This window comes from Xiphophorus couchianus, chromosome 13 (assembly GCF_001444195.1).
Source record: "Xiphophorus couchianus chromosome 13, X_couchianus-1.0, whole genome shotgun sequence".
In the NCBI taxonomy this organism is placed as follows: domain Eukaryota; kingdom Metazoa; phylum Chordata; class Actinopteri; order Cyprinodontiformes; family Poeciliidae; genus Xiphophorus; species Xiphophorus couchianus.
Window position 1 is genome coordinate 25,193,565 of NC_040240.1, and position 27,529 is coordinate 25,221,093.

Genomic DNA, 27,529 nt, shown 5'->3' on the forward strand with positions numbered 1-27,529 from the left:
AGGTTCGGGTTGGTATCGGGTCCAATCAGACCAGAGCTGCAACCCCACAGGGAGTTTCCATGAGCAGAAAAGTATGCTAACCGAGCATGTGGGGCGTACTCTCTACCATGCTGGTTAAATGGAAACCCACAATGTGACCCCGTCAGTGCAGGTGATGTCTGATGCATTGCCAGGGTTATTCAATAATTGCCAACTAATTTAGTAATTGACTCAAAAAAAAAGAGTTTTCTGAAAGAACAACACAGTCAGAGCAGAAATTAAGCAAAACCTGCATAAAAAATGTTGTTTTTAAGATAAAGCATGTACATCAGTTGTACTCAGAACTCCTCTAGTGGCAGTTTTAAATCTTCTTTAAGTAATTTTTTTTATCCAGTTATTAATCTGTTAATCTAATACGTAATCTCCAGGTCAGCTCTACCCTGTACTGATGTTCAGTCCAGCAGAAAGAACTGAGATTTTCACATGTTGATGTTAAAAGGGATTTTTTAGCTGCAGATGCATCTTTTGCTACAAATTATCAAATGTTGTGTTGCATTTTAGGCAGCAAAATGTTTAATTTCTTATTTAATTATTTTTTGTTTATTTGTATTATTTATGTTTATTTGTATAATATTGTGTAAAATTATCTTAAGTGGTTGAGTGAAAAATCAGCAGAATGAAATGATTTTTTTATAACTGAAATAATTGTTAGTTGTTGGCCTAAACAGTCATCAGATACATCCCAGCCTGGTTTTCAGATCCAGCAGCTCCAGAATTTATTTTACGATTATTTATATTGTCCAAAAGTACTTTGTTCTGATATTTTAGGGGAAATATCCGGAACAGATTCCAAATTTCCAAACCTTTTATGAAAAATAAATGAAAATCTGATACATCTAGTCTTCCCAGCAGATCCATGTCATTATTTTGTGCAACGTTAAATAAAACAGTGAAAATAAATCAAATATAAAATATGCATAGGTACAGCCAGACTGGGTTTCATTTAAAATTTGCCATCAGCTTTAGGCTTTTTCGTTCCCTAGAGTAGCAAACAAGCAGCCAAAGCTCAGAGCTCCAACAACAGGTTGTGGTTGAACTTTGACCTCTGTTTTAACATTGGCTTTCTATGTTCCAGGTGTACGATATTCCTCCTGGTCAGATGTTCCCGGGTCAGCAGGCTGCAGCCAGGAACCAAGGGATCTACGACGTTCCTCCAACCCAGATGGAGCCCCGGACACAAGGCGTTTATGACATTCCTCCGTCCTCCCAGGGGGTGAGTGCGGGGAAAACCTCGACTCCGTGGCACATCAGCCCGACACCCCAACTTATTCCTGTCAAATAAAACCAAACGCAGGAGGCTGGAAACTGTTTATTGACGCAGCTCCTCGGATTTCTCCTAATTTTCTCCATTAAATGAATAATACGTCAAACGACATATTTATGGCGATCCTGCGGCTCTGGTAAATGAAGGCTTAGCTTGCCAGAAGCCACTGAGTGAGTGGCTTGGTGTTTGAACTGCAGCAGGAGAAATGGCTCTATTTCCAGAGATTCCTGCAGCGCCGCCCGGACAGCCAGCGCTCTGTTTGGACCAACCTGAAGCTCTCTGAGCTGTTATTTGCGTCGCTCCTAATTACAGTTTGCTCAGTTTGTCTAGCTGTGAGGAGCGGCGCTTTATTTACTCCCATGATGCCTTGAGGCCTATAGACACATATGCAGCTCTGCTACAGCAGCGAATCGAGGGAGGAAACGATCAGGTGTTCACATATAAGCTAATCTTTCACTTCCTTTAAATATCCTAACGGCTGCGGTGTACTCCTACAGACAATAATTATAAAAAGAAAGTGCACTGCTGATCAGGACATACTAAAACTGATCCGGTCTTTACCAGGCATTAAACCTCAAGTGAACAAAACAAACACAATCTGCCGTTATTTTAATAATAAACAAAGAAACACACCCTAAATCACTGCAAGCTTGCCAGTCTGGACCATACAAAATAAAGTAAAAATTAAAAGAGTTAAAAATAATAAAAATTAAATAACTTAATTGAAACCGGAAAAAAAACTATTCATAAGAGGAAAACTTTGTAATTATGACTTTTACTCATATTTATGACTTTAAAATTCACAATTGTAACTATTATGCTCATAATAATGACTTTAGAACTGTAACTATGACTTTTATCCACGTAATTATAACTTTATAACTTAGTTATGGCAGACTTAGAAAATGGGTCTTCGAAAACAACAAAAAAAACTTTTTCCTACCTTTTCAGGGATCCATAAATCAGTTTCTCAGAGAACAATGTCTACATAGAATGGAATAAACCCGAACACACGACCCTGTGGTGCTCCACCAGTAATGTGTGTGTATTTTTGTCAATGTCTGAGTAACTAAACCCTTCGTTTTGTCCTTAGGTCTACTCAGTGCCGCCCTGCAGGACCAACGCTGACCTCCAGGAGGGAAACTACGACTTCCCGCAGCCTCTCAAGCACAAACAGGAAGGCATCTACGACGTCCCGCCTGCTATCCTCACCAAACCTTCTCACAGCTCCCAATCTCATTACGATTTCCCACCTAACGTCAAGCCCCATCATCATCACCCAAACACCAACGGCAATGAGGGCATCTACGACGTTCCTCCGTCCGCCCTCCACTCCGGAGCGGACTCTCAGCAGGACGTTTACGACTTTCCCCGGGGCGCACAGCCGCTCCAAAATAAAGGCTCTGCCGACCGGGACGCAAGCAAAGGAATCTATGACATTCCTGCTCAGGACGCTCGCACTGTGGCGGACGTGACGGATGGCGTGAACCGCCTATCGTTCTCCAGCACTGGCAGCTCGCGCAGCAGCATGTCCACCTCCTCGTCTTCCACGGGCTGCGGCTCGGAGGGACGCCTCTTTCTGGACGTGGACGCCGGGGTGCAGAGGCTGTACCGCCTGCAGCAAGGCGTGGAGCTCTCTCTTGGGGCCTTGCACTCAATGGCGTCTTCCTCCCACTGGAGGACTTTTCCCTACATGGAGCGGCACACCAACGACGTACGCATGGTGCTGGACAAAGTCCGAGCATCTCTGGTGGACTTCATTGCGTTCTGTAGAGGAGCCGCGGCGAACGCCACGTCTCTGTCGGACTCCAGTCTGCACAGCAAGCTGAGGCGTCAGCTGGCACGGCTGGAGGACTCACAGCAGATCCTGGTGCAGACCTACCAAGCTCTGGAAAGCTGCAGCTGGGCTCTGAACGCCCTGGCTTCCTCCAGGCAGCACCACAACAAGAGCGACGACCTGGACCGCTTCGTCATGGTGTCCAGGACCGTTTCCGACGACACCAAGCAGCTGGTCTCTACGATAGGTAGCAATGCTGAGCTGCTCTTCAGGCGGACGCACGCCGACGGTCCGTTCTCTGCCGGCAGCACACCGGAGGAGAACCGGCTCACCTCGCTGCCGTCCGACTCGGACAACGGACAGACCAAGGCCTTCCCTGTGCAACCCAACCAGGACAAGGACAACAAGAACCACAGCGAGAAGTGTGTGAAGAGCTGGATGGAGGACTACGACTACGTCCATCTGCAGGTAAAACAGCAACAGGTTGGGTCCGGAGTTGGGGCAATTTTTCTTTACTCCAGGATTTTGCAATTGTTACGATTTTTGCTGCAATCATAATAATTGATTTTGCTGTGAATAAATATTTGCAAAAAATCCTGTAAATGTTCCTTTTTTTTTACTCACGATGTTGATGGTGGATTATAAACAGACATCATGTACGGTGGAGACAGGAATGTAATAAAAGTAAGAAATATTGCTACCTGGGAGTTAGCATAGCATAAACCTCAATGTTTAGACCATTTCAATAAACTCACCATTATGCACTAGCACAAACAAATGGAGGGATTTGTGGTTTTCCTGAAATTGGCAAACAAACAGATGGACTGTCCACGTTTCCAATAAACTGAGACAATTCATCTTCATTATATATCATTTATCAAGAGGCCCGATATGAAAGGAAGTAATTAGGAAACAAATTTAAAAGAAGTTTAACAATATGATGACATCCCAGTAATTAAACATTATTAAATATTTTTTGTTATAACACCACTAATCGTGACTAAATGCAACTGATATCCTCATCATCATCTCAATAATCAGGAATAGAAGCTGCAGGTTTTCCAGATAATCTGATAAAGAATATTACCCCATTACTGGTTAGTATATATAAATACAGTGCAGATAATATTAAGGTCAGTTTCTTTTTGTAAAGTTAATATCACAACACTAAACAAGGTTTAAAGTTGTCCCTCCTTTGTTCTCCTTAATGTTTGATATAAATCTCAGGCTGATGTCATCATTGTTACTGCCAATTTACTGTCAGATATTTTTTTTTCACCGTATTATTATATTTATGTAAGGATGGAGCTGATGTTTCTTTGTTCACTCTTTAATTTTTTCCTCACCGGTTTCCATTTGAAGGGTAAAGAGGACTTTGAGCGTCAGCAGAAGGAGCTGCTGGAGAAGGAAAACATCATCAAGCAGACTGCAGTCCAGCTGGGCCAGGAGCAGGTGAGGCCGAGGAGAAAACATCACACAAACCTGGAAAATAAATGGGGATTTGTTATGCAAAAATCACATTTTGCAAGTTTTTATATTTCCATTTGGATTTCTGCTGCTTCTAACAAAAAAAAAAAACACCCACTTGGATTTTGGCAATAAGTTAACGTTTTGTGGTGTTTGGAGAATGAGTCGTTTCAAAAACCGCTGCACAAATCAGCAGGCGTTGCCCCGTTACCTAGTAGAGCTCCACCCGTTACTTAGCAACCCAAGCTGAGCTCCAGCATGTTTGGTCAGCTGGTTTTCCTGCTGTATACCCGGTACAATGGCTACTGGAAAAGACAAGTGTTTTGTTGTTGACTTGCCATCCAGAAACTATTTGCTGCTTTTTTGTTAGTTGTGCAGGGAGCTCTACTTCTGCTTTTCAAAGATGTACGGTTGTATAATTGTGCATTTGTTTGCAACTCTTGTCACGTGCAAGTGAAAACATTGATTATGTGGCGTGGCCAGCAATAGCTTAATTGGATTTAAAGTGACACAGACCCTAAAACAACTTATCCTGAAAGGCAGGACTGAGCAGACTGAAATCTCATTATCTAAGAATGATTCTGTACCAAAAATGTAATAAACATGTTTTATATAGGACATAGACCTATCCTAAGCAGAATAGGTCACCTTTAAAGTTTTTGTCGTAAGTAACTTTGGACCATTTCATCCTCCTCAGATCAACCAGTTTAAGAAGCTGGAGCAGGAAGTGATCAAACCCGTGGAGAATGACATCACCCAGTGGGCGTCCCCCACTCCCTCCGACTCCTCCTCCGCCCAGGTGTGCGCCCGCGACCGCCAGCTGCTCGGCTTCTACTCCGCCCAGTGTGAGCAGCACTTCTCCACCCTGCTCAGCGCCGTCGACGCCTTCTTCGCTTGCGTCGGCGCCGGCCAGCCTCCCCGCATCTTCGTCGCGCACAGCAAGTTTGTGATCCTTAGCGCGCACAAGTTGGTGTTCATTGGGGACACGCTGTCCAGGCAGGCGTCCGCCCCAGAGGTGGCCAACCGCGTGATGAACTCCAGCAACGTGCTGTGCGACCTGCTGAAGACGGTGGTGGCGGCCACCAAGACGGCCGCCCTAAACTACCCCAACACGGCGGCCATCCAGGACATGGTGGACCGGGTGGCCGACCTGTCGCACCACGCCCAGCAGTTCAAGGAGCAGCTGCTACAGATGGCCACTCTGTGACTTCCCTCCAGCATTCTTCCACCAACCTGCACAACCTACAAATATACATACATATATATTTATATGTATATGTTGCTCCCCATCATGCTCTGTAAATAGTCCGTTGTGTAAATATCGGCTGTTTTCTGTGTAGATAGTTTTATATTATGGTCTCGATATAAACGTAGCTGAGGTCATGGTGTGTCTTTAGGATCTGGTGGACATTTTTCAGAACATTCCTGTTGCATATGAAGCACCTTATGTTTGTTTCCATTTTCTTCTGAGGATCTGGTTGTTGTGTTGCTGCATTTCTCTGTTAATCGTGTTTGTCTGTGGAACTCGCCACACAGTAAACGGCTCTTCTAACGCAGAAACCCGTGTCGTCTTTCCTGATGTTCTGTTGGAATCTGATTAAACAGATATTCCTTTCTCAGCTCTCTGAAGGTCCCAGCATAGTATTTTCATCAGCTTAAGGCAGGGGTCCCCAAAGTGGGTCATGGAGGGCCGGCATTCTCCATGTTTTAGTTCTCTCCCTGGTTTAACGTACCTGGATCAATTGATGGCTCGTTAGAGGCCTAAGAAGAACATTGACCTGCTGAAAAGGTTGTTGGTTCCAGCAGGGAGAGAACTAAACCGGATGCCGGCCCTCGAGGACCCACTTTGGGCTCCCCTGGCTTAAGGGCTCGATCGGTTCAAAGTGTGGTGCGTGGGCCATTTGTGGATCCAAACTGCGATTTGAGATGGAAATCTGACCCATCAGCAAAGAGGGTTGATGCAAGAGAAGACTTTGTTTATTGACGAGCCTCTGTTTTTCCTAGATATTAAGTTTGAATATTAAATAAATACATATTTAGCTTGGAACAAAATTAAGTATTTCATTTTTAACTTAAATGTTTTGAATATTTATTTTATAAGCTAAATATTTAACTCAGATCTAAACATTGTTTGGAACTAAATATTTAGTTAAGGAGCTAACAAAATATTTAATCACAAGTTAACTAGTATACAAATTAAATATTTAGCTTGCAAATTAAATATTTAATTATGAAGCTAAGTATATAGCTTTCTAGCTAAATATTTAGTTTCCAAAAAAATATTTAATTTGATTAATAAATGTTTAGTTTGGAAAAGAAATATTTAGCTCCAAATATTTTTTTAGTTCCCAACTAAATGTTTAGATCTGATCTATAAATTTAGTTTGCAAACTAAATATGTAATCTCAAACTAAGTATTTATCTTGCAAGTAAAATGTTTAGTTAGTTAGCTAAATATTTAATTTGGAGATGAACTGTTTAGTTGGAAAATGTATATTTAGATCCAAACTAATTTTTTAGTTCCCAACTAAATATTTAACTTGTGAATTGCATATTTAGTTTACAAACTAAATATTTAGTAGAAACTTTGACATTTATGAATATATGAACAACATGTTGAAAATATGACTTTGAAAAATTAACCCCCATTTTTTCCTCTTGACAGATTAAATTATCCAAAATATTTCTGTTCATTTTTTACTCTGCAACTTTACCAATGGCATCCCATAAACATTCCTGTTCCTGCCTGGGCTTCCTCTGGTTGCCATGGTAACTCACTCCAAACACACAAATGCTGGTTTAATGGGCGCTCTGCTTCTCCCAGAGCCGTTAACTCTGCAGCTTCTGGTTGCAGTTAGAGCCTCGCTGAAATCTCAGGAAGCTTCTGGCAGAAGTAGCAGCAGGTCTTCACCACAGCTGCAGAAGTTCTCTGCGATAAAACCTGCCTGCTGGAGCTGATCAGCAGCAAACAGGTGGAAACCTGCAGAGAGCTCATCAGAGAGGTGACAGGCGGCTCTTCCAGGACGGCTCCATGCAGAGAGCTCTGCTGTCTCTGCCGTTTCCTCGCCTCGCCACAAACATTTCCTGTCAAGTATTTGCAGGCTCTGAAATTACAGCCTGGCCTCTCCAGAAGCTGCAGATGGAAATGAAATGAGCCAAGTCTGAGGGAAATGCGGCTTCGCTGGTACCAGCAGCGCTCCACGTCGGTCCGCTTTCAGAAAGGTTTCTAATGCAGTTTTCCAGCAGTTGGACAGAGAGATGTGGGAAACTCTGAACTGTGAAATCTCTGATTTCCACTCTGCTAAATTCCACTTTACGCTGAATTACTTTTAAGAAGCTTTCAGGCGTTAAAACAAAAAATCTTCTTGTGGATCTGATGTTATAATGAGGCTGGCAGGATGAATGTCTCATAATCTGATTATTAAATTATGAGATAACTGGGAGATAACTTGGTCAGGTTAAATGCAGGAATCAGGAGCGCTCTGTCTGACCTGCTGGAGATCAACCATCATGCTGAAAAGTCAGTCTGGATTGTTGGAAGACATTTCTGTTGGAGGATATCTGATCCCAGAATGGGAGGAGGAAGTCGAGTCCTTTGGACGTGTCACTGCTGGGAACACACAGGGCTGCTGGTCGCTCTCAGCTGTTAGCCAGAAAATGAAAAGATAACTTTTGTAACTTTTTAAATCTAAAAACAAGCCGATCTGGCAGCATAAAAACTGAAGATCCAGAGTTTGAAAACATAACATTTGTGTCATTTGAAAGGTTTTTGCACATGTCAGAGTTTCCGAGGCTTTTAAAACCTATTTAACATCATTATGAGTGAAATTTAAGACCTTATTGTTATTAGCAGCTAGTTAGCGATAGCCTTAACCACCTCAAGTCACAGAACGAAAATGTCTGAATGCAACTCAATACTTTTCTGTGTTCCTTGAAAAGGAACACAGAAAAGTTCCTTGAGAAAAATAAACTACATAACATGTTTAATAGTGCTGCCATGACAAAATGTGAGACCTGTGACAAACTTAAAAAAATAATTTTTTTTAAATGTATGTTAGAGGCCAACATACATTTTTAAAAACGAGTTTAGGACGTTTTAAATTGGAGTTTGTAACTTTTATAAAGAATGTTTTTTTCATGTTTGTTAAAACTATTTCCATGTTGTGACAGTTTGTTATGAGACAGATAATCTGAGAAAAGATCGACATCCCTGAGCTGCTACTGCCGTCTGAAGAAACGCACCAAAATCAATCAGGGGGAGGGGCTTAGCGCTGTCAATCAACGTCGTACTCACTGCTAACTGTGCTAATGGCAGAGAAACAACTTAGCGTTACAGAAAAACTGTTTATCCACCGTTATCAGTGGCTATGGTAACTAGCCTACCATTCACAAGACGCTATGCTAGCTGCATCGTAGAGGACAGTGGTAAGTCCCGCCTCCTGGCTCTGATTGGTTGTTTCTAGTTAGCACTGTGAGAGATGAGATTGATTTTTTCACAGATCATCTGTCCAAACTGTCAGTCTTATAGTTTCAACAAATATATCAAAACTATTTTTATAACAGTTACACGCTGCAGCTTTAAGGGTTTAATTTTAGATGAATTTAAGATGCTCTGTCATGATCTGTAAATGTCTGTGTTAAATCTGGTTTGGCCTCAGTGATGGACTTCAGATCAGGGTTTAACTGCGGACTCCAGGAGAAACTCTGAGCCTGAGAGGAATCCCGTCCTGTTGGAAGCGGTTCTTCACAGCTGGACTGGCTCAGTGTGGACTCCTTCACCCTTTTCAGAGACAATCATTTATGGCAGCAATTTAAAATCCTCCAGCAGAGTCTGAACAGTTCAGACAGTTCACTGGGATGTCGCAGAGTCCCTGATCTGCAGGACGGAGCCAGCCTCTAAAATTAATTATAGCAAATATAAGGATTTTCACTGATTTCTCTCTATGGTTCAAAAAGTCAGACTGACTTTTTTCTACTTAATTTAACAAGATGTTAACTAAAATATGACTGAACAAAAGGACTCAACTTCTTTCATCAGCATTAAATTATTTAATGGACAGACTGAGACAACACCTCTGTGTGACAATCCACCCCTGGTTGGACCATTGTATTTTTTTAAAGATACTGAATAATTAAAAGAATTTTACTACAATTTAAACTATTATATTCACAATAGGAAATTAACAATTAAATATCAGTAGTAATATTTTTACTTTACTTAAATCAAATTCCAGATTTTTAAGGTTGTGAAGGACCCAAGAAGATACAAAACACACAGATATATTTAGTTATTACTGTTTTTGATTCAGTTGATTGACTGTGAAGATCATTAATAGAATGAAAGCCATAAGTAAATTATGAATGAAAGTCCACATTTTGGACATAATCTGTGTGTCTAATTCACAATAATCTCAGTCAGTCACTATGTTCCTCATGTTCACAGGGAAATAAACAGACGTACTCGTAGACAGTGTGGTTATTTCTCTGTAAAATGTTTGAATAATAGAAATCTGAGTAAATACAAATATATTCAAGTGCATCTCCTACCTGGTTATTTTCCACCACTTGAGCAGTTTTCTCCCATCACAGTGCTGCCACCTTGTGTTCAAACTGAAGCATTAATGCTGAACCTGCAACAAAAAGAAATAAAATTTAGGCGCTAAATGTAGGATTCAGTTAGCTAATAGGAACACTGTTTGGTTAAAAGCAGCCCTGCATGGAGCTGAACCTGCTTCCCTCACTCCAGCTATATCAAATATCATATAACAATGTCAAACATTATTAATCCGAATAACTCAATTTAAAAAGATCAACTTGTTTGATACAGATTCAGTCCACACACATCATTAACTTCTGATAAATGTAATTATTATGCCGTACAGCTGATAAAACCCATAATTCAGTTTTCACAAATAGAAAATTAATTCTGAAATATACATTTTCCAATATACCACAAAAGGGTAATTGTGAAAAGGACCTGGTTGTTTACTGAGTGCTCTATCCAAGCATATTCATTAAAAGTTGAGTGGAAGGAAAACGTTGGATAGAAAAACATGCACAACCATCAGGGAAAACCTCAGCCTTTGAGGGCAGTTAATAATACATTTCTGCTGTGTTTTCATTGGCTATAAATAGAAAATCAACATAATTAAAATAAAAAAGGTTTGAAAACATTATTCTATGTAAAGTGTTTCATTATGAAATAAACTACATTTTCAATAATACTCTAATTTATTGAATGTCGTACAGTGATAGACATAATTTTCATTTGGCTAACATCTCTGTTATAAAATAATTTTTCTAATGGTCTATGGTAATATTCAAAATTTATAAATTTCCTCAGCTGTAAGTAAAGAACACATTAAAACTAGCATTAACTTTGTAAAAATAATCCAGAAGCATTTCACTTCAATTAAGTTACTGACACAAATTAACTTAAAATAATCATAATAAAAATAAATGAATTGAATAAATTTAACATATTTTGTAGTTTATCGAGATGAAGCAGAAACGTTCTAATTTCTAAAAATTCCTCATTTTCGAGTTGACCTGGAACGTAGCAGTTGGACTCGTACGTGATTGTCGCGGTAACCGCAATGGCGGCGGACAGAAACAGGAATAAAATCATAAAACCTCTGAATTCTTTCATCAATGTTTATCTATACAGGTCAATTAAAATTTTATCAACAATATGAAACGGGTTTCTTAGCTAGAAAATGTCTTTGTTCCTTACAAACATTTTTAAGCCGGTTTTTAATCTTGCTTTTCTAAAACGACTTTCAATCGAGTTGTTGCTACTTTTCAAACGTTTATGACACCGAAAATACTCACGGTTGTCTTCATTTCTCTCACAAAACAAACAAAACCCGTATTTAGTTTGTCTTAGGTGAAACTTTACTATCTAAAGGGAATTTTTACAGGCCAATTTTCAGCCAGTTAACGTTTCCTTCTGAAAATGACGCATGAGCAGTTCGTTTTTTCGAACAGCACATGCGTGGAATCTTTAAAATCACAAGCGCGCCCCCTACTGACTGATAAGTATGTTTACATCCGTCCTGCCATCTGCGTCTTTATTCACCCAGTTATCTGCTTCTTAATATTTATCAATATAAAAGGATTTGAACCATCATTTACAACAAGAAAAACATAATGAAACTCTGTTTTTTAAAAATATTTTTACTGTGCATTTTTTTACCTTTTGTTGCTTTTCGGTGCTCTTGATATATGTTTGAATAATTTTAATTTATAAAGTCCTCTCCCTACTAGACATTGTAAACACTATGTCAATATGTAAACAATTTAAATCTGAAAAAAAAAATCCAAATTAGTAAAGAAAAATCCCCTTTTCATGATTACTTCCTCCGCAGACTAATAAACTGCAGGGGTTTCCATGGTAACGTGGAGGAAATCCAGCCCAGATTACACACAGCCAAGTGTGAAACATTCAAACTCTTGACCAAAGCTCATAGTTAAATTATTTATGTCATTCATCCCTTCATTCATGGATCGAGTCATGTTTGTTTGTTTGTTAGTTTTTGTAGTCAGCTGTTTATTTTACAGCGTAATCTGACTCGGGGGGAGGGGCCTGTCTGGTCTGCTCTGGTTGCCAGGTCTGCAGATTTTACACTTTTACAAACACAGTGAGTTTAATAGATTTGATTGTAAAATTAAAATAAAGTTTGAAGTAAAAAAAATCATATTTTACAGAATCAAAACAGTTCACCTTCATGTAAAAAAAACATTTAAGATTATTTAGATAAGGAACATTTTATTGAAATGAACATTCAAAGAACTAGCAGTAATCTGTTGCAGTCATCTATTATCTTAGTTTCTGACAAAAAGAAAACTGACAGATTGATCAACTGATCAACTTTCTCCAATTTAGCACATGCTATTTCTGTAATTAGCATGTGCTAATTACAGCATAATCTGCTGTAATTTAACCGTTTTGTAATTTAAATACTAAACTAAATTTGACTGAATTGTTCATTTCTAGAGTTAACTGGAATGGAAGTATATAAATAAAATGTATTGAATTAAGAGCAAATAATATAAAAGAAACATGAATTGTACAACAAAAATTTAATAACTTGAAAATGATTGTTTTTATTCTATTTTTTTTACCAGGATATAAAACTTTACACAGGACGCAGCAACAATCTTCCCGTTTTGCGGGTTTTCTTCTCAGGACCTGGCAACCCGTCCGGAGTTCCTCCCCGCAGGAAACCTCTCTGTGCAGACCCACGGACACGCATGGATGCCGTCGTTGCTTTATCCTTGTCTGGGGCCGTAAATGAGGAGAATCAGCCGGTCTGAGGTGAGAGAAAGCCTGCAGGCCGGTTCGGTCCGATTCAGCCCGGTTCGGTTCGCCCCAGAGCCCGCCATGTTGCAGCTCCCTGGTCAGTCCAGTGGCGATTCAATGGAGAGAGCTCTGCAGACTGAGGGGTTACTCCCCCACTATGACCACTGAGGCTAAAGGTGGTCAACTGATATTTTTAGTATTAATATCTTATATATATATATATATATATATATATATATATATATATATATATTTTCATTTATTTTTTCCCAGATTTTTTCCTAAAATTCTTTGTCTTGGAATCTTAACTTTCTCATTCATTTAATTACTTGTAGTAATTATGTACAGAAAAACCCAAATTATTCAGTTGTAGGCTGGAAAATATTTTTATTCAGTCCCAAAGTTTGTTTCTAAGATATTTATTTCTCAAAATATGTTAAATAATGATAATGAGAATCTGTTTAGAAAAGAAACCTGGTTTAATTTACATGTATTTAAAAACGGAAATTATTCCTACCCTTCTTAAGAATTAAAGTCAAAATCATTATTTAAAGTAGGGGAGCAGCTTTTTGTATGTTTCCTGTTATTTTGATGATTTATTTTTGAGCTCCAGATCTTTAACATTGGAAGGCCTCTTTACCATCACCCTAATCTTTAACTCCCTCCACAGATTCTCAACCAGATTGAAGTCTGCACTCTTTGTATTAATTTCAGTTTTTAAAATGAAAATATCACTTTAAACATAAATCTGCCAGGGTGTGAATACTTTTAGACTAAACTTTTTGTGTAAATTCAGATTTTGTTTTATTTTTTTGCAAAAATTACTTGATGTTAAATTTTTTGTGCAAAGTTGCAAACAGAAACTTGCAACAATCTGCTCAACTGAGAAATATTTTACACTAACACCATTAATAACTTCAGTTTTCAGCTTGAATCATGACCTTCAACCCCTTTATTCAGGGGCTTCAGGCGTCTTCATCATGTTTTTATGAAGATATTCATCAAAAACAATTAATTAGAAATATTTTAATTCCCCTTTAAAGGCGCATTTAATGTCAAAATGAAGGAATCAGACTTATACGCTGTTTTAACTTTCCTGGGTTTTTTTAGAAATATAATTTGGGGATCATGGAGGAAAGACGTGACAGTTCTGCGGTACTGGAGTCCAATATTGGGAGGAAACTGAAAGCGACGGGTGACCAGAACCTGCCGCCTGACTCCGGTTCTGCTCAGAAAATCCTGGAGGTGAGGAATCGACTGGGTCCATCTGCGTCCGACGGAGTTCAGATCATTAATCTGATTAAAAATAAACATAGTGTGCAAAGCGGCGGTGGGTAGAATAGCCATAGAGTATCACTGTTTCAACACATTTTTACTCAAGTTAAAGTAAAAAATATCCAAGAAATTACTTGAGTAAAAAGTATTTGGTGAAAAGGCGACTAAAGCACTGAAAAACTGATCAAAATAAAATCATGTCATCAGATGAACTGAAATGTAAAGTTATGTGTAAATATTGGTGTTTAAAAAAACAAGATTACAACAGTTCATACAAACGACAAAGAAATATTTTTTCTAAATGAGTTTCTTTCAATATAAAAGTTGTGAAACTAACAAGATCTGCAGCTGTGTCCCGTGAATGTTTGGTTAAAACATGTTTGTTTTTCATTCAGTGAAGTTACTCACAACACTAGAGAATCCAGAAATTTCACTCAAGTCAGAGTAGAAATACTTCATAAAAAAGTCAATTCAGTAAAAGTAAAAATAAAGTTTATAATAAAGTAAATTCAGTAAGAGTAAAAAGTACAGCATAGTAAAAAAATACTCCTATAAGTAATTTTGGTCCAAAAATGACTCAAGTAAAAAGTATTCATTCGGGAAATTACTCAAGTTAAGAGTAAAAACATATTAAAAGTTTGCTCAAGTACTGAGTAAATGATCAAAATAATCATTTAACATTTAGAAATTTCATCATCAGAAGGACCAAAATATAAAGTAAAGTGGAAATTTGGGTTTCTTTCGATATAAAACTGATGAAAGTTTAATAAAAGCTGCAGCTGTGTGTCTGTCTCTGGTGGATTTCTGGGTAAAATATGTTTGTTTTTCATTCAGTAGAAATACTTAATAATGAAATTACTCAAGTAAAGGTAAAAACTACAGCGTAGTAAAAATACTCCTAAAAGTAATTTCTTTCTAAAATGTTATTCAGGTAAATGTAACTAGTTACAACTGAAAAGTTTAATCATTTTGCTTCTGAATTCAGAGCGGAGGATCCGTGGATCAGAGGACGGATGCGTCGGATCTGCAGAAAGTCGAGAACAGCGTCATGAACCCAGATCGAGTTTTTCCTCTGGATGAACTTCCTGCTTCACAGGAAGCAAAAGGAGACACTTCCTGTCCCGAAACTCCAAACTCCGCCCGTGGAGATCCGGTTTTCCTGGATCATCCCGGAGGAAAAGCTCCTCCCTGCGAACCCGAGACGGATTCCCATCCTCCAGGTACGGAAAGCCGACAGGAAAACATCTATGACTCGGTTCTGCACCAGATGCTGCAGCAGCAGAAACACAAACACGGCAGGAGGTACAAGAAGAAGACGCTGATGAAGATGGCCAGGCTGCTGGTCATAGCCAAAGGCTGGGATCACCGGGAAAACCAGAGTCTGAGTCTGCAGGAAGAGTTGGACCTGAAGGAGGAGATTTCCGTGTCTATACAGGGGAAAAAAGTTCCTGGGAGTCCAGACACGTCCAGGAATCTTTCTGGAGAAATCGGGTCAGAGTCCAACAGAGAAGAAACAAAAATCCCCCTGGAGAGAAGCGGGAAAAAAGCTACTGAAGCTCCCAAAGCTGCTGGGGAGAAAACAGATGAAACTCCTGGAGGATCGGGATCACATTTTACTCTGAAGAACAAAGAGGAAAAACCAAAAACCGAAAAAGATCCTGAGCTCAAGTTCAGGAAGAAAGCCGGTCGGAAAAGGATCAGAGAACCAGAGAGTCTGTCCGTCTCACCTGGAGGACAGCAGAAGAGGAAAATGGATCCTGTGGTTCTGATCCAGATCACTCCGACTGCTTCTGAGGCGGACCGAGGTTTGTCAGGGTTTGCCGGGAATACCACTGCACAGGAAACTGAACCGCAGGAGAGCAAGAGGAAACTCAGGAAGAGCAGAAATCCGTCCGCTGAGCGGCTCCCAACAGGAGGCGATCCTCCGCCGGAGGAAAACCGAACCAAACCGGAGGAAGAAGCGTCATCTCTGGATGTGTCTCCAAAATTACAACTGGGAAAACGAGGAGCTAAAACAAACAAAATGTCCATCTGGGATCAACTTCCCTCTGCTGAAATGTCAAACATCCAGAATGAAACCGGAAAAAAACGCACCAAAACCGTTCCTGCTGAAGAGGAACTGATGGACTGGGATGAGAGGCGAGGAACGTTCAGTCAGAAGCCGGACGCAGATCCGATCCGGAGCTGGAAAAAGTCAAAAGGTCAAGGTCAGAGGAAAAAAATACGGCAGAAAACCTCAAACTTCCAGAGTAAGACCCAACCAGTTTGGGAAGCTCCAACAAGCCGGCCAGATTTTCCTCTCACTAACGCAATGCCAGCAAATCCTTCCATGGAAAATCGAGAGTTTACCAACTGGGATGAACTGGATGAAGACTGGAAAATCAAGAGATCCTGCACTTTGGGAACCAAAACAAGCTCAGCCGCTGACGAATGGTTGATCCGATATCTGAAAGGTTCCCGAAGGAAAGCTTCCTGTAAGGCCAGCAATATCCCCGAGTTAATGGGAAAAGATGAGCTGACGTCAGAAAACGGGACAAAATTCAAACAAACCAAGAGAGGTCGGAAAAAATCCACTGTTCCGTCCGCCAACGGCGAAACTGTTCCTGGCAATGTGAAACGAAAAGGGAAAAAAGCAAAACAAGAGTCGGCAGTGGAGTTAAACAAAGACAGGTTGGGTTTTCCAACTCTTCCAGCTTCCAATTCAGCTTCAGACCAACAGCAAGAAGAGAGGAAAAGGACCGTAAGAAGGAAGACGGGATCAAAAAGGAGACGAGTGCTAAAGAAAGACATGAAAACTGGATCAAAAATCCTGGAATCTGAAGGAAAACATCCAAATGAAGGAGATCCAGGAAACCCTGAGGATGGAAAACCATCAAGTGAGAGGCGTGCAAGAAAGAAAAATGTTTTTACAACCAAGAAGGAAGAGCAAGAGATGGAAAAATTCCAGCTGATGTCTTCATTTCAGGATAAAAGCAACACGACAGAAACTGGAGTGACTCCAGAAACAAAAGGAAAGATGAAAATGCTCCAGATCGAAGGAACGTCTCGTCTGAAAGACGATTCTCTGGAGGTTAAGTCCAAGATGGCGCCTAGAAAAATTAAAAGAGGCCCAAAAAAGAGGCGGATATTAAAGAAACGCTCAATAATAAAACCAAAAATCCTGAAATCTGATGAAAAACATCCAGATGAAGTAGATCTAGGAACTCCTGAGGATGAAAAAACATCAATTCAAGATGGAAGCAGTGAAACTGGAGCGACTCCGGAAACAAATGTAATGATTTTGCTCCAGACTGAAGGAACAGCTGGTTTGACAGATGATTCTCTGGAGGTGAGGACTGTAAGAAGGAAAACAGGACCAAAAAAGAGGCAAATATTAAAGAAAAACTCCATTTCAGAACCACAAATTCTGGAATCTGATGAAAAACATCCAGATGAAGGAGATCCAGGAAGTCCTGAAGATGGAAAACCATCCTCAGGTGTGAGGCGCGGAAAAACGAAAAACCTTCTTCCAATCAAAATAGAAGATGAAATTTCCAACATCAGTGAAATTCTGGAAGTTAATAAAGAGACTGAGAAGAAGAAATCTCAGTTGATGACTTCTGAACTCACAGAACCAAATCAGATCAATTTGCTGCACATTGAAGGAATGTCTGATCCAAAAGATGATTTCCTGGAGACAAAGTCCAAGACGGCGCCCAGAAAAATGAAACGGGGACCAAAAAAGAGGCAGATGTTAAGAAAACGTTCTACAACTGGACCGAAAGTCCTGGAATCAGATGAAAAACAGCCACAAGAAGGAGATCCAGAAACTCCTGAAGATGGAAAATTCTCAATTCAGGATGAAAGAGGTTTAATGGATTCTAGAAGTAAAACTGGAGTGACTCCAAATTGGATTAATCTGCTCCAGATCAAAGAAAAGTCTGATCTGAAAGATGATTTCCTGGAGACTAAGTCCAAGACGGCGCCCAGAAAAATGAAAACGAGACCAAAAAAGAGGCGGACCTTAAGAAAACGTTCTGTAACTGGAACCAAAATGTTGGAATCTGATGGAAAACATTCAGATAAAGGAAATGCTAAGGATGGAAAACCATCAAGTGTGAAGCGCAGAAGAAAGAAAAGTGCTCTTCTAATCAAAATGGAAGATGAAGCTTCCAGTCTCATGGGGATGGAAGAGTCTGGGAAGGAGAAATCCCAGATGATGTCTACATTTCAGGACAAAAGCAACACGACAGAATCAGGAAGTGAAACCAGAGTGATTCCAGAAATTCAAGGAAAGATGAATCTGCTCCAGACTGAAGGAACGTCTGATCTGAACGATGATTTCCAGGAGATGGTGCCAACAAAAATGAAAAGGGGACCAAACAAGAGGCGGATGTTAAGAAAACGTTCTGTAACTAAACCAAACATTCTGGGATCTGATGAAAAACATCCAAAGGAAGGAGCAGCAGGAACTCCTGAGGATGGAAAACCATCAAATCAGGATGGAAACAGCTTGATGGGGTCAGGAGGTCAAACCAGAGCGACCCCAGAACCAGATCGGATAATTCTGCTCCAGACTGAAGGAACGTCTGATCTGAATGATGATTCCCTGAATGTTAAATCCAAGATGGCGCCCAGGACAATGAAAAAGGGACCAAAAAAGAGGCGAATATTAAGAAAGCGTTCTACAACTAAAACCCTGGATTCTGATGAAAAACCAGAAGAAGATGATCCTGGAGCCACTGAGGATGGAAAACCATCAATTCATGATGAAAACAGTCCAGAGGATTCAGGAGGTCACACTGGAGCGACCCCAAAACCAGATCGGATCGAAGGAACATCCGATCTGAAAGAGGATTTCCTGGGAGTGAAGACCGTAAGAAGGAAATCAGGACCAAAAAGGAAACGAGTGTTAAAGAAAACCCTGAAAGCAGGACGTAAAATCCTGGAATCTGAAGAAAAACATCCAGATCCAGAAAGTCCTGAGGATGGAAAACCATCAAGGGTGAGGCGCGGAAGAAAGACAAATGACTTTACAATCAAGATGGAAGAGGAACCAATTTTCATTGAGATGGAAGCTAATAAAGAGTCAGAGATGGAGAAATCCCAGCGGATTTCATTTCAGGATAAAAGCAACACAACAGAATCAGGGAGTGAAACCAGAGTGACTCCAGAAATACAAGGAAAAGTGAACCTGCACCAGATTGAAGGCGTGCCAACCAATCCCAAAGATGATTCTGGTGAAGTTTTCTCCAAGGTACAAGGACAAATACAATCATTTCAGAAAGATTCAGCAAGACCTAAAATCCAGGAATCTGATGATCATCCATATGAAAGGTATGCAGGAGCTTCTGAAGACGGAGGAATGTCCAAAACGTCCAACATGGGACACAGAAGTAAGACAAATGTCTTTACAATCAAGTTGGAAGATGGAGCTTCCTGTTTCATGGAGATGGACATTAACAAAGAGCCAGAGACGGAGAAACTGTTTCAGGAATCTGCTTCATCAACAGCTCCAAGAAAAACCAGGCATAAGAGACGACGGAGGAGTAGAACACACTGGTCAGGACATAGAAAAGCAAAGAAACCTCAGGTCTGCTCATTCTGGGATGTTCCTGCTGTCTCCAGTTCCTGTGACCAAACCTTCAACATCCAAAAGGAAAATCAGGAGAATCAGATGACAGCAAACGCTCCGTCCGGATCTGAGATTTCTCATCATCTCCAGAAGAAGAACAAAAACCTCCAGTGCTCTTTCTGTTTGCGCTCTTTTCGCCACATCTCGGCATTGACGCTCCATAAACGGCTTCACACGGGCCGGAAACCGTACGGATGCTCCGTCTGTGCCAAGAGCTTCTCCACACTCCCTGAACTGAAGCTCCATTCAAAGCTCCACAGGGGGCCGCCAGCCACTCACTGCCCGATCTGTGAAGAAACATTCAGGGACAAAACCAAACTCATCCGTCACCTCAAGGTCCATCTGGCCGAGGTGGAGGGACTCCAGACAGGACCGGGAAGAAGCAGACGATCCCACTCGACTCCCGGCCAGGAGGAAACCTGCAGGTGTCTGGTTTGCTCCAGGGAGTTCACCAAGAAATCTGCATTTGAAAACCACCGACGGATTCATGACAGTAAAGCCTTCAGAAATCCAAGAAGGATCCATGGATTCCACGTCTCTGAAGCCGGCGATACAACAGTCGTCACTCCGGTGTTTTTTAAATGTCCGATCTGCCAGCAGATCCATCACCGCTGGTGCCACTACGTTCTGCATTTACATTCCCACGTCATGGGAAAACCTCACCGCTGTTACGTCTGTAAGCAGGAGTACAGCCGGGCGGCCGGAAGCAGACAGCACTGCTCGGTTTGCTGCAGAGTCAGCGGAGAAGAGGCGGCTTGTCGAGGTTCCCTAGAGGACATCTGGAAGGAGACGGGAGACTCAGTGAGTCCAAGAAAAATATCGGCAATTCCTGAAGAAGAACGTAACGGGAAGACCTTTATTCCTCCACCCTCGTCTGGTGGCTCAAGCCCATCTGTGATTGAAGACTTTGATGTTGATGTTGATGTTTCTTCTCTGAACTTTGGTTTCTCCATGCGAACATTCAGTCCTGAGCCTCCCAGACTCAGCCTGCAGGCCTGGTGTGGTCGCTTCGGAAGCAAACGGCGGCCGCATCGGCAAGCTTTCCGCTGCAGCCGCTGCGAGCTGGAGTTCCACTTCCTGGGGTCATACATGGATCACCTGCAGGAACACGTACCCAAAACGCAGAATGTTTGTCTCTCCTGCAATAAACCACAGTTGGAGCCTCCAGTCAGGCAGCCGAATGGTTTGAAATGCGTCACATGCGGGAAGCTCTTCTCCACTCCGAGGAATCTGCGGAAGCACAAGCTGCTCCATAAAGCGGCCCACTCCCACATCTGCCTGCCGTGCGGCCGCTCCTTTCCCGGCCACGCCGCCCTGGAGGCTCACCTAGAGGCTCATCGGCGGCGACTGCGTGTGCCGCAGCCAGCGCGCGTTGAGGAGCCCTTCCTGTTTCCCTACCCCTGCAGGAAATGCTCCTCCAGGTTCTCCAGCATGGATCTGCTGGAGGCCCATCAGGTGTGCCACTCCTTCGCAGGGAGGAAGCCGGAAAGTCCTCCGGAGAGCATCCTGTCCTTCATTCCCAACCCGCAAACGGTCGCCGTCTCTTCGCCTGGGCAGAAACGGTGGCTGCTGGTGAGCAACAGGAAGGACCTGTTCAGGTATCCTCATCCGGACCGCCTCTACGTCGTTCCCACCGCCTCCTCTGAGACGCCCGCTATCGTTTCGGATACACCCACCATCATTTCGGATACGCCCGCCATTGTTTCAGAGACGCCTGTCATTGGTTTGGACCTGGAGTCGGGAGCCAACCCAACCTCAGCGGAGCTTCAGCTCCAGCTTCTGGTGAAATCTTTAATTCCTGAGAAACGTTTGGCAGCGAGCGACAGCAGCGACTCCGAGGACGAACCGACGGTGCGTCGGCAAAACTGTGCAATCTGTTTGCAAACCTTTGCTGACGTCACGACTCTACATGAGCATTACCGCAACCACGCCAGAGGAATGTGATGGACCGGAACCAGAACCAGGAGAAAGGGAATCCTGAACTTTTTAAGCTCAGAAAGGAAAACCGTTTTGGCTGTGCAGCAACAACGTTCATTTGTTCATTTAAAATGAAAAAGATAAAAAACAAACATGTTTTTGTCTCTGTGAAAAAGTTTTTCACCACTACATTTCCTTTAGCTTCTTATTTTTAAACATTTGTTAATCTGCAATATTTGATCTTTAAATATTTTTATTTTATAGTCTTATAACTATTTTTTAAATTTTATTTCATATTATGCTTTAGATACTTGGTTTTGTGTCTCTTTATTTTGTAATTTGTAGTTAATATTTTTTTCTAAATGACCTTTTTCAGTTAATTTTTTTTAATTGAATAAGAAATTGAGGATTATTCTACTTTTATTTCACATTTATTTAGATTTTTAACGGTTTTGTTTTATATTTGCCAGTTATTTTATTTTTTACATTGTATTTTTTATGTAATTCTCACATTTAAAATTTTTGTCACACTTTTTCAATAAAAAACTGGTTCTGTTTGTCATATTTTATAAAAGACAGTTGTGTTTATCCATGCTTAGGTTATTTTTATATAGATATAAAAAAAAAAAAAAATTCCCTTCTCACCCACCGCCGGTGGTTCTTATCCTCTGAGCCCGGGTCCTCTACCAGAGGCCTGGGAGCTTGAGGGTTCTGCGCAGTATCTTGGCTGTGCCAAGGACTGCACATTTCTGGACTGAGATGTCTGATGTTGTTCCTGGGATCTGTTGTAGCCATTGGTCCGGTTTGGGGGTGACTGCCCCGAGGGCCCCGATGACCACAGGCACCACTGTGGTCTTTACCTTCCAGGCCCTCTCCAGTTCCTCCCTGAGGCCCTGGTATTTCTCTAGTTTCTCCTGCTCCTTTTTCCTGATGTTGCAGTCGCTTGGTATTGCTACATCTACCACAACGGCTTTCCTCTGTTGTTTATCCACTACGACAATGTCTGGTTGGTTCGCCATTACCATTTTGTCTGTCTGGATCTGGAAGTCTGGAAGTATATATGTATATATATATATATTTAAATTACTGCTGTTTGTGGAGACGTTTTGGTGATGGAGGAATATATTTTTTGCATAAATGAATCTTTTTGACGTGTGAGTTGCTGATTGAGTTCTGGAAAAATGTAAATCTTTCTCAGTAAAAACAGACTCATGATGGTTTGGAGTGTTTTTCTTCTGAGCTTTTATTTGTGAAGATCTCAGCATTTTAACAGTAATTGTGTTGAGGAGCCAAACATCTGGTGTGTAACTGGTTTTATTGGTGAATTCTGTCACATGAACTGGTTTCTGATCCCAGTTTACATGCTTTCTCTGATCATGGTGACAAAAGGCTCGAACCAGTTGCGCAGCTCCTCCATCTTGGCGCCCAGGGCGGCGCGCAGGTCCTCGCCGGCGGTCTGGACCTGGTCCCTCACGTTGTCCACCTGCGTCTTCAGCAGCTCGTTCAGGGTGGTGATCTTGGCCTCAGCGTTGTCCCGTACCTGAGTGAAGTACGGGTCCAGTCTGGTCTTCATGCTCTCCATGTTGTCTGAGGCGCGGCTCTGCAGCTCCTCGATGTAGTCGGAAACGTGTCTGCGGCGGAAAACATCAGAGGTTTTATTTAGCTCAACAAACATCGTTGAAAATGTTCCACTGACAGCAGGCGAGTCTGAAGGACCTTCATTTACTCTAAATCTCAAAAATCTGTCTTAATTCCTCTGTGCTTTTCAAAACAGCTACACCTGGTCAAAATCTTTTTCTTTTTTGGTCTTCAAATGCAAATGTGGCAAAAATCTGTGTTAGTTTAAACCTGCAACTGAAAATAATGTTTTATTTTTACAAAAAGCTCCAGCTTGATTAAAGATTGTTTTTAACAACATTGAGTTATAAACTATGGAGCTAAATTGGGGCCATAAAGTTTGTTCAAATGAAGAAAATATCAAAACTGAATACAAGATTTGAAACTGAAAAGTAGTTGGAATATTTTTTTCAGTTTCAAAATGTTTTTCTTTTTTAACAAACTTTATGACCCCAATTTAGCTCCATAATTAACATCCCATTTGATTCTCTATTTCTAGAGAATCCACCCAAAGTAAGGAGAATAAGCAAGTTCAGTGAATACATGAAATATTTAAGGATTTTCTGGGTGAAACCAAAAGAATTTTTCTTCTGCCTGTTAAAGTTCATTTATGACCTGATATTCGTGAGTTTTTCGCTGCTGCCGCCTGTTCAGCCCGTCACTCACCTCTGGATGTCCTGGGTGTCTTTCTGGAGGCGTTTCTTCAGCTTCCGGGTGTAGGTGGACACTCGGGCCTTGACGTCGTCGGCGTTCTGCTCCATCATGGTCTGGAACTCCTGCAGGTAGTTCTCCATCTGGCCACGGGCGTCGGTCATGTGTCCGCGCAGTCGGTCCACCAGCAGCTGCAGGTCTTTCCCGAAGCGCTCTGCAGCCTCGTGGGTGTAGGGGGCCAGCTTGGTCTGCATGTCGTCCCGGTACAAGGCCAGCTCCGACATGCTGTCCTGGATCAGGGTGCTGTTCAGGAGTCAGATCATTTACTTCTCAGCTCCAGAAAACAGTAAAAACACTTTTGGAATCAGGCAGTTTGTGTGTTTTGCACAGTTTGAGCAGAAAGTGGCAGATCTGACTCCTAACTCAGCTGATTGAACAGGCCGAACAGAAGACTGTGCTCAAAGGAGCGTTTACTTCTCAGAGTCACTGAATCTAACAGAGACACTGGTAAATTATTGCATCAAAATATGGAGGACTGCAGCTGGCAAAATTAAAACAATAATACCAAAAGGTACAACCAGTTCAGAAAAGGTCTAAATATTGCAATATTATGAAATAAATATAATTGTACAACAATAAGAGTCTGGTTTTCGGAGCTTGGATTCTTACCTACTGTTTATTTATCTGTTTATTTTTTAGGCTTCAATCGACCTCATAATCCAATATGGCTGCCAGAAGCATAAAATGTTCTGATATTATTTATTTACACTTTTTTATTCTAATTCTTTTCACTAAATTTACTCCATTTTTTGTTGTTTCACTACATAAGATACTATTAGCGGATTTTGTTGCTAACTGCTGTTAGCTTTGCCTCTGAGCGAAACAATAAGTAAATTTCAGAGGTTTTCTAACTTGCAACAGGTTTGGTTGGAATTTGTTGTTCTAAAAATCTAAATTATAAACATGTAAACAATTAGCAACCAGAAGTAGCAAAACTGTGGTGTTGCTGAAATGCAAAAAAAAAAAAAGGTTTATTCAACAAACTAACATTTTGGGTTTTGGGTTTAAAACAAATTGTTACATTACAGTTTTGAGAGTTTTAAAATATCTTTTCTGATTTTGCGTTTAGGTGCTAGTATGCTAGCAGCTAGCACCTGGTCAGAAGCAAAGCTGACCAAAGAAACAAAACGGAGAGTCGGAAAAGTAAATATAGATTAAAATGAACATAGCGTTCCCTAAGTGAGGCCGGGACCCTGAGTGGGGTGAGTGGACACCAAGTGTGTGGTTGCAAAATGATTTTCAGAATCACAGTGATGTGATCCTGAGGAGTAAATAACGATTAAATAAATCACAAAACAAATAAATGTACCACTAAGTTTCTCATTAAATACTCTAATCCACATTTTAAGAATCAAACGTGACCTGGAACCGTCTGCAGCCTTTAACCTTCCTGGACCTGAACAAAGATCTTCAGTAGGAACAGGCTGATCACTCACTCCAGCTCTCGGCTGATCTGGGAGCTCTTGATGTCCTTCACCACTCCATCAGCCCTCGAATTCAGCTCTGTGATGTAATCATTGAACCTTTCCACCGTCACCTCCCACGTGCCCTGCCAGTCGTCCTGGAGAACGCTTCGAGCACGGGATCCTGGAGTGGACAAAGAAGAAACTTAATCTGCCACGTTTTAACCCTTTATTGCCTGGATTTATATCCAGTTGAACAAAAAAAATTCATTCAGATGGTAAATTACTTAGATATTATAAATGTAAACATTTCACCTACCATTACTGTAAATTTAGATCTGATGCTAATTAGCGACAACAGGCTCTTAAGGAACAAAACACTGTTCAGTCTTATTTTATTGATGTGTCTGTTGCTCCAGGGACTTTCAAATGGAGTCAGAATTTATATTTTTGAACAACTATTGATTTTGAATTATTACAGTGTTTCAAGTAGTAAAGTTGGGCGGATCGATCCAAAATATCAATAATATTGACACCAAGTCGTTATCGGTATTGGATCAATATTAATATGGTAAAATCAATACTTTAGTTTCAGATTCCCTCTTTAAAGATTGTCTTATTTTTGTTTTGTAGTTTGTCAAATCAACCCAAAGACTTTGTTACGATTTGCTGTAAAACTAGAATTTTTTGCTGTTTGTTTTGGAGGAAAAAGGCACATAATTTCTTTTTTATTGTTCTGCTCTTTCTGCTTATTGTTAACATGATTTTAACGTTATGTTTTGGCTCCTGTTGTCTAAATTCTGTCCTAGATTTTAACAACGTCATTCATTCATTTCCAGTTATTTTAACAATTCTTGGATCTTAATTGGGTTTTTCAATAATCTTAGGTGAAAATTCAGAACTTTTAGTTTGTTTTTAAACCAACTATAAGAAATTCTTACATTTGAAAGGAGCTGGATGCAGAAACTTGATATTCATGTGATTCATTAACAGGTATACAAGCTTTAGTGTAAACAAAACACTTATCTTGAATCTATGTGACTCTATTAATGCCGACATGTTTCTCTTAAAACCCGAAAATCATAAAAACTTAAAAGAAACAGTTTTCAGAAAATGCATCAAATCTGCCAAAAAATACATGAAAACTGTGATTTTTCTGTTTGCTTGAGTTTTTTTTTTAATAGCCTTCAAACGACCATTCTACTTTTCAGGAAATACTGACGCTCTTGACCTGAACCAGATGAAAGTGTTGGTTCCCACTTTTTAACCCCAAACATTTTTAATTTCCTTGGAGAAAAACCAAACTCACCTGAGATGACTGCAAGAGCGAGGATCACTGCAAACACCCTCATGATGACAGGAAGCTGGAAAATTGAGCGACACAAAAAGAGATTTTGTGAAAAATGTATGACAGATTAAACTTCTGTGAGGCAACACCAGAATCCCTTCTATGTCCAAAACTTGAATCTTCCTGCAGGAATGAAAAGGCTTGCGTCTCACCTCAGATGCCTGATTTGATCTGTGACGTCTGTGAGGCCGAATGAATCCTTCTCTCAGTATTTATACAGATTAGGTGGCACCGATGAGATCCAATAAATGTCTGGAAGATTTCTGACCTGCGTCCGAAGTTCCCAGCACAGACTGTGCTGTTGTCACCTTTTATTGCTGTGTTTGTTGTTTTGGCTCCACGTTGCACTGAACATGCAACCAGGTCAGAACCGTGAAGGAACCTCTTCGGACCTCGCTCGGCGCCAGCTGGTTCCTAAACAAAATGAAACTCCTCCTTCTTCACTTATACCGTCTTTAATTTGTGACTGAAGCTTCACATTCTGACAGAAAACTCTATTTTACAGCTGATTGACAGCACAGCAGGGAAAAGGTCAAAGGTCATTTCTATATCACATCGAGGTCCAACTGCACTGATTTGACATAACAGCTGCAGACTTCATTTATAAAACTTTTATTAGGTGGCTAATGATTATCGCACTGATAATTTTTGCATAACCCTGTTGATGATTAAAAATAAACAGACATGATGAAATTGAATCAGAAAGGCGTAAATTGCAATTTTGTTTAAAGCAGATCAATACACACAAAGACAAAATAATTGAATTGACCTTTCTCTGAGCATTTATACATTTTC

The 27,529-nt window shown here is 40.8% G+C and overlaps 3 protein-coding genes and 1 long non-coding RNA gene across 5 annotated transcripts in view; 2 read left to right on the forward strand and 2 right to left on the reverse strand.

Annotated features, from left to right (window-relative positions):
• The window catches only part of nedd9 (neural precursor cell expressed, developmentally down-regulated 9), a 31,189-nt gene extending 25,082 nt beyond the window's left edge, over positions 1-6,107 (forward strand). For both annotated transcript variants that reach the window (XM_028036173.1, XM_028036174.1), the window contains exons 5-8: positions 1,115-1,252; positions 2,397-3,548; positions 4,443-4,532; positions 5,245-6,107. In XM_028036173.1, coding sequence (XP_027891974.1) covers positions 1,115-1,252; positions 2,397-3,548; positions 4,443-4,532; positions 5,245-5,754 — 1,890 coding nt within the window. In that variant the 3' untranslated portion in view covers positions 5,755-6,107. The remainder of the gene's footprint in view (positions 1-1,114; positions 1,253-2,396; positions 3,549-4,442; positions 4,533-5,244) is intronic.
• LOC114156012 (uncharacterized) lies at positions 1,162-11,534 on the reverse strand. The gene is made up of 4 exons (XR_003597880.1): positions 11,379-11,534; positions 10,095-10,177; positions 4,427-4,562; positions 1,162-1,310 (listed from the first exon to the last, which is right to left on the reverse strand). It is a non-coding gene; the product is annotated as an uncharacterized LOC114156012 (long non-coding RNA).
• Positions 11,535-12,393: 859 nt separating this feature from the next.
• Positions 12,394-22,096, forward strand: LOC114155339 (uncharacterized). The gene is made up of 3 exons (XM_028035180.1): positions 12,394-12,864; positions 13,960-14,094; positions 15,110-22,096. Exons 1-3 carry the CDS (start codon positions 12,841-12,843, stop codon positions 21,680-21,682), a joined length of 6,732 nt encoding a protein of 2,243 aa, XP_027890981.1. The 5' UTR covers positions 12,394-12,840; the 3' UTR covers positions 21,683-22,096.
• Positions 22,097-22,873: 777 nt separating this feature from the next.
• apoea (apolipoprotein Ea) lies at positions 22,874-26,984 on the reverse strand. The gene is made up of 5 exons (XM_028035242.1): positions 26,887-26,984; positions 26,696-26,750; positions 25,420-25,570; positions 23,939-24,226; positions 22,874-23,286 (listed from the first exon to the last, which is right to left on the reverse strand). Exons 2-5 carry the CDS (start codon positions 26,736-26,738, stop codon positions 23,013-23,015), a joined length of 756 nt encoding a protein of 251 aa, XP_027891043.1. The 5' UTR covers positions 26,739-26,750; positions 26,887-26,984; the 3' UTR covers positions 22,874-23,012.
• Between the last annotated feature and the right edge of the window lie 545 nt (positions 26,985-27,529).

Bases quoted from the DNA above. Each gene is read 5' to 3' on its own strand.
- LOC114155339 (XM_028035180.1), top strand. From the start codon at position 12,841: ATGAGGAGAATCAGCCGGTCTGAG. The intron at 12,865-13,959 runs GTGAGAGAAAGC...GGGTTTTTTTAG, and splicing joins GGAGAATCAGCCGGTCTGAG to AAATATAATTTGGGGATCAT. The intron at 14,095-15,109 runs GTGAGGAATCGA...TTCTGAATTCAG, and splicing joins CTGCTCAGAAAATCCTGGAG to AGCGGAGGATCCGTGGATCA.
- apoea (XM_028035242.1), bottom strand. From the start codon at position 26,738: ATGAGGGTGTTTGCAGTGATCCTCGCTCTTGCAGTCATCTCAG. The intron at 25,571-26,695 runs GTGAGTTTGGTT...TGTCCACTCCAG, and splicing joins CGCTCTTGCAGTCATCTCAG to GATCCCGTGCTCGAAGCGTT. The intron at 24,227-25,419 runs GTGAGTGATCAG...ACTCCTGAACAG, and splicing joins CAGATCAGCCGAGAGCTGGA to CACCCTGATCCAGGACAGCA.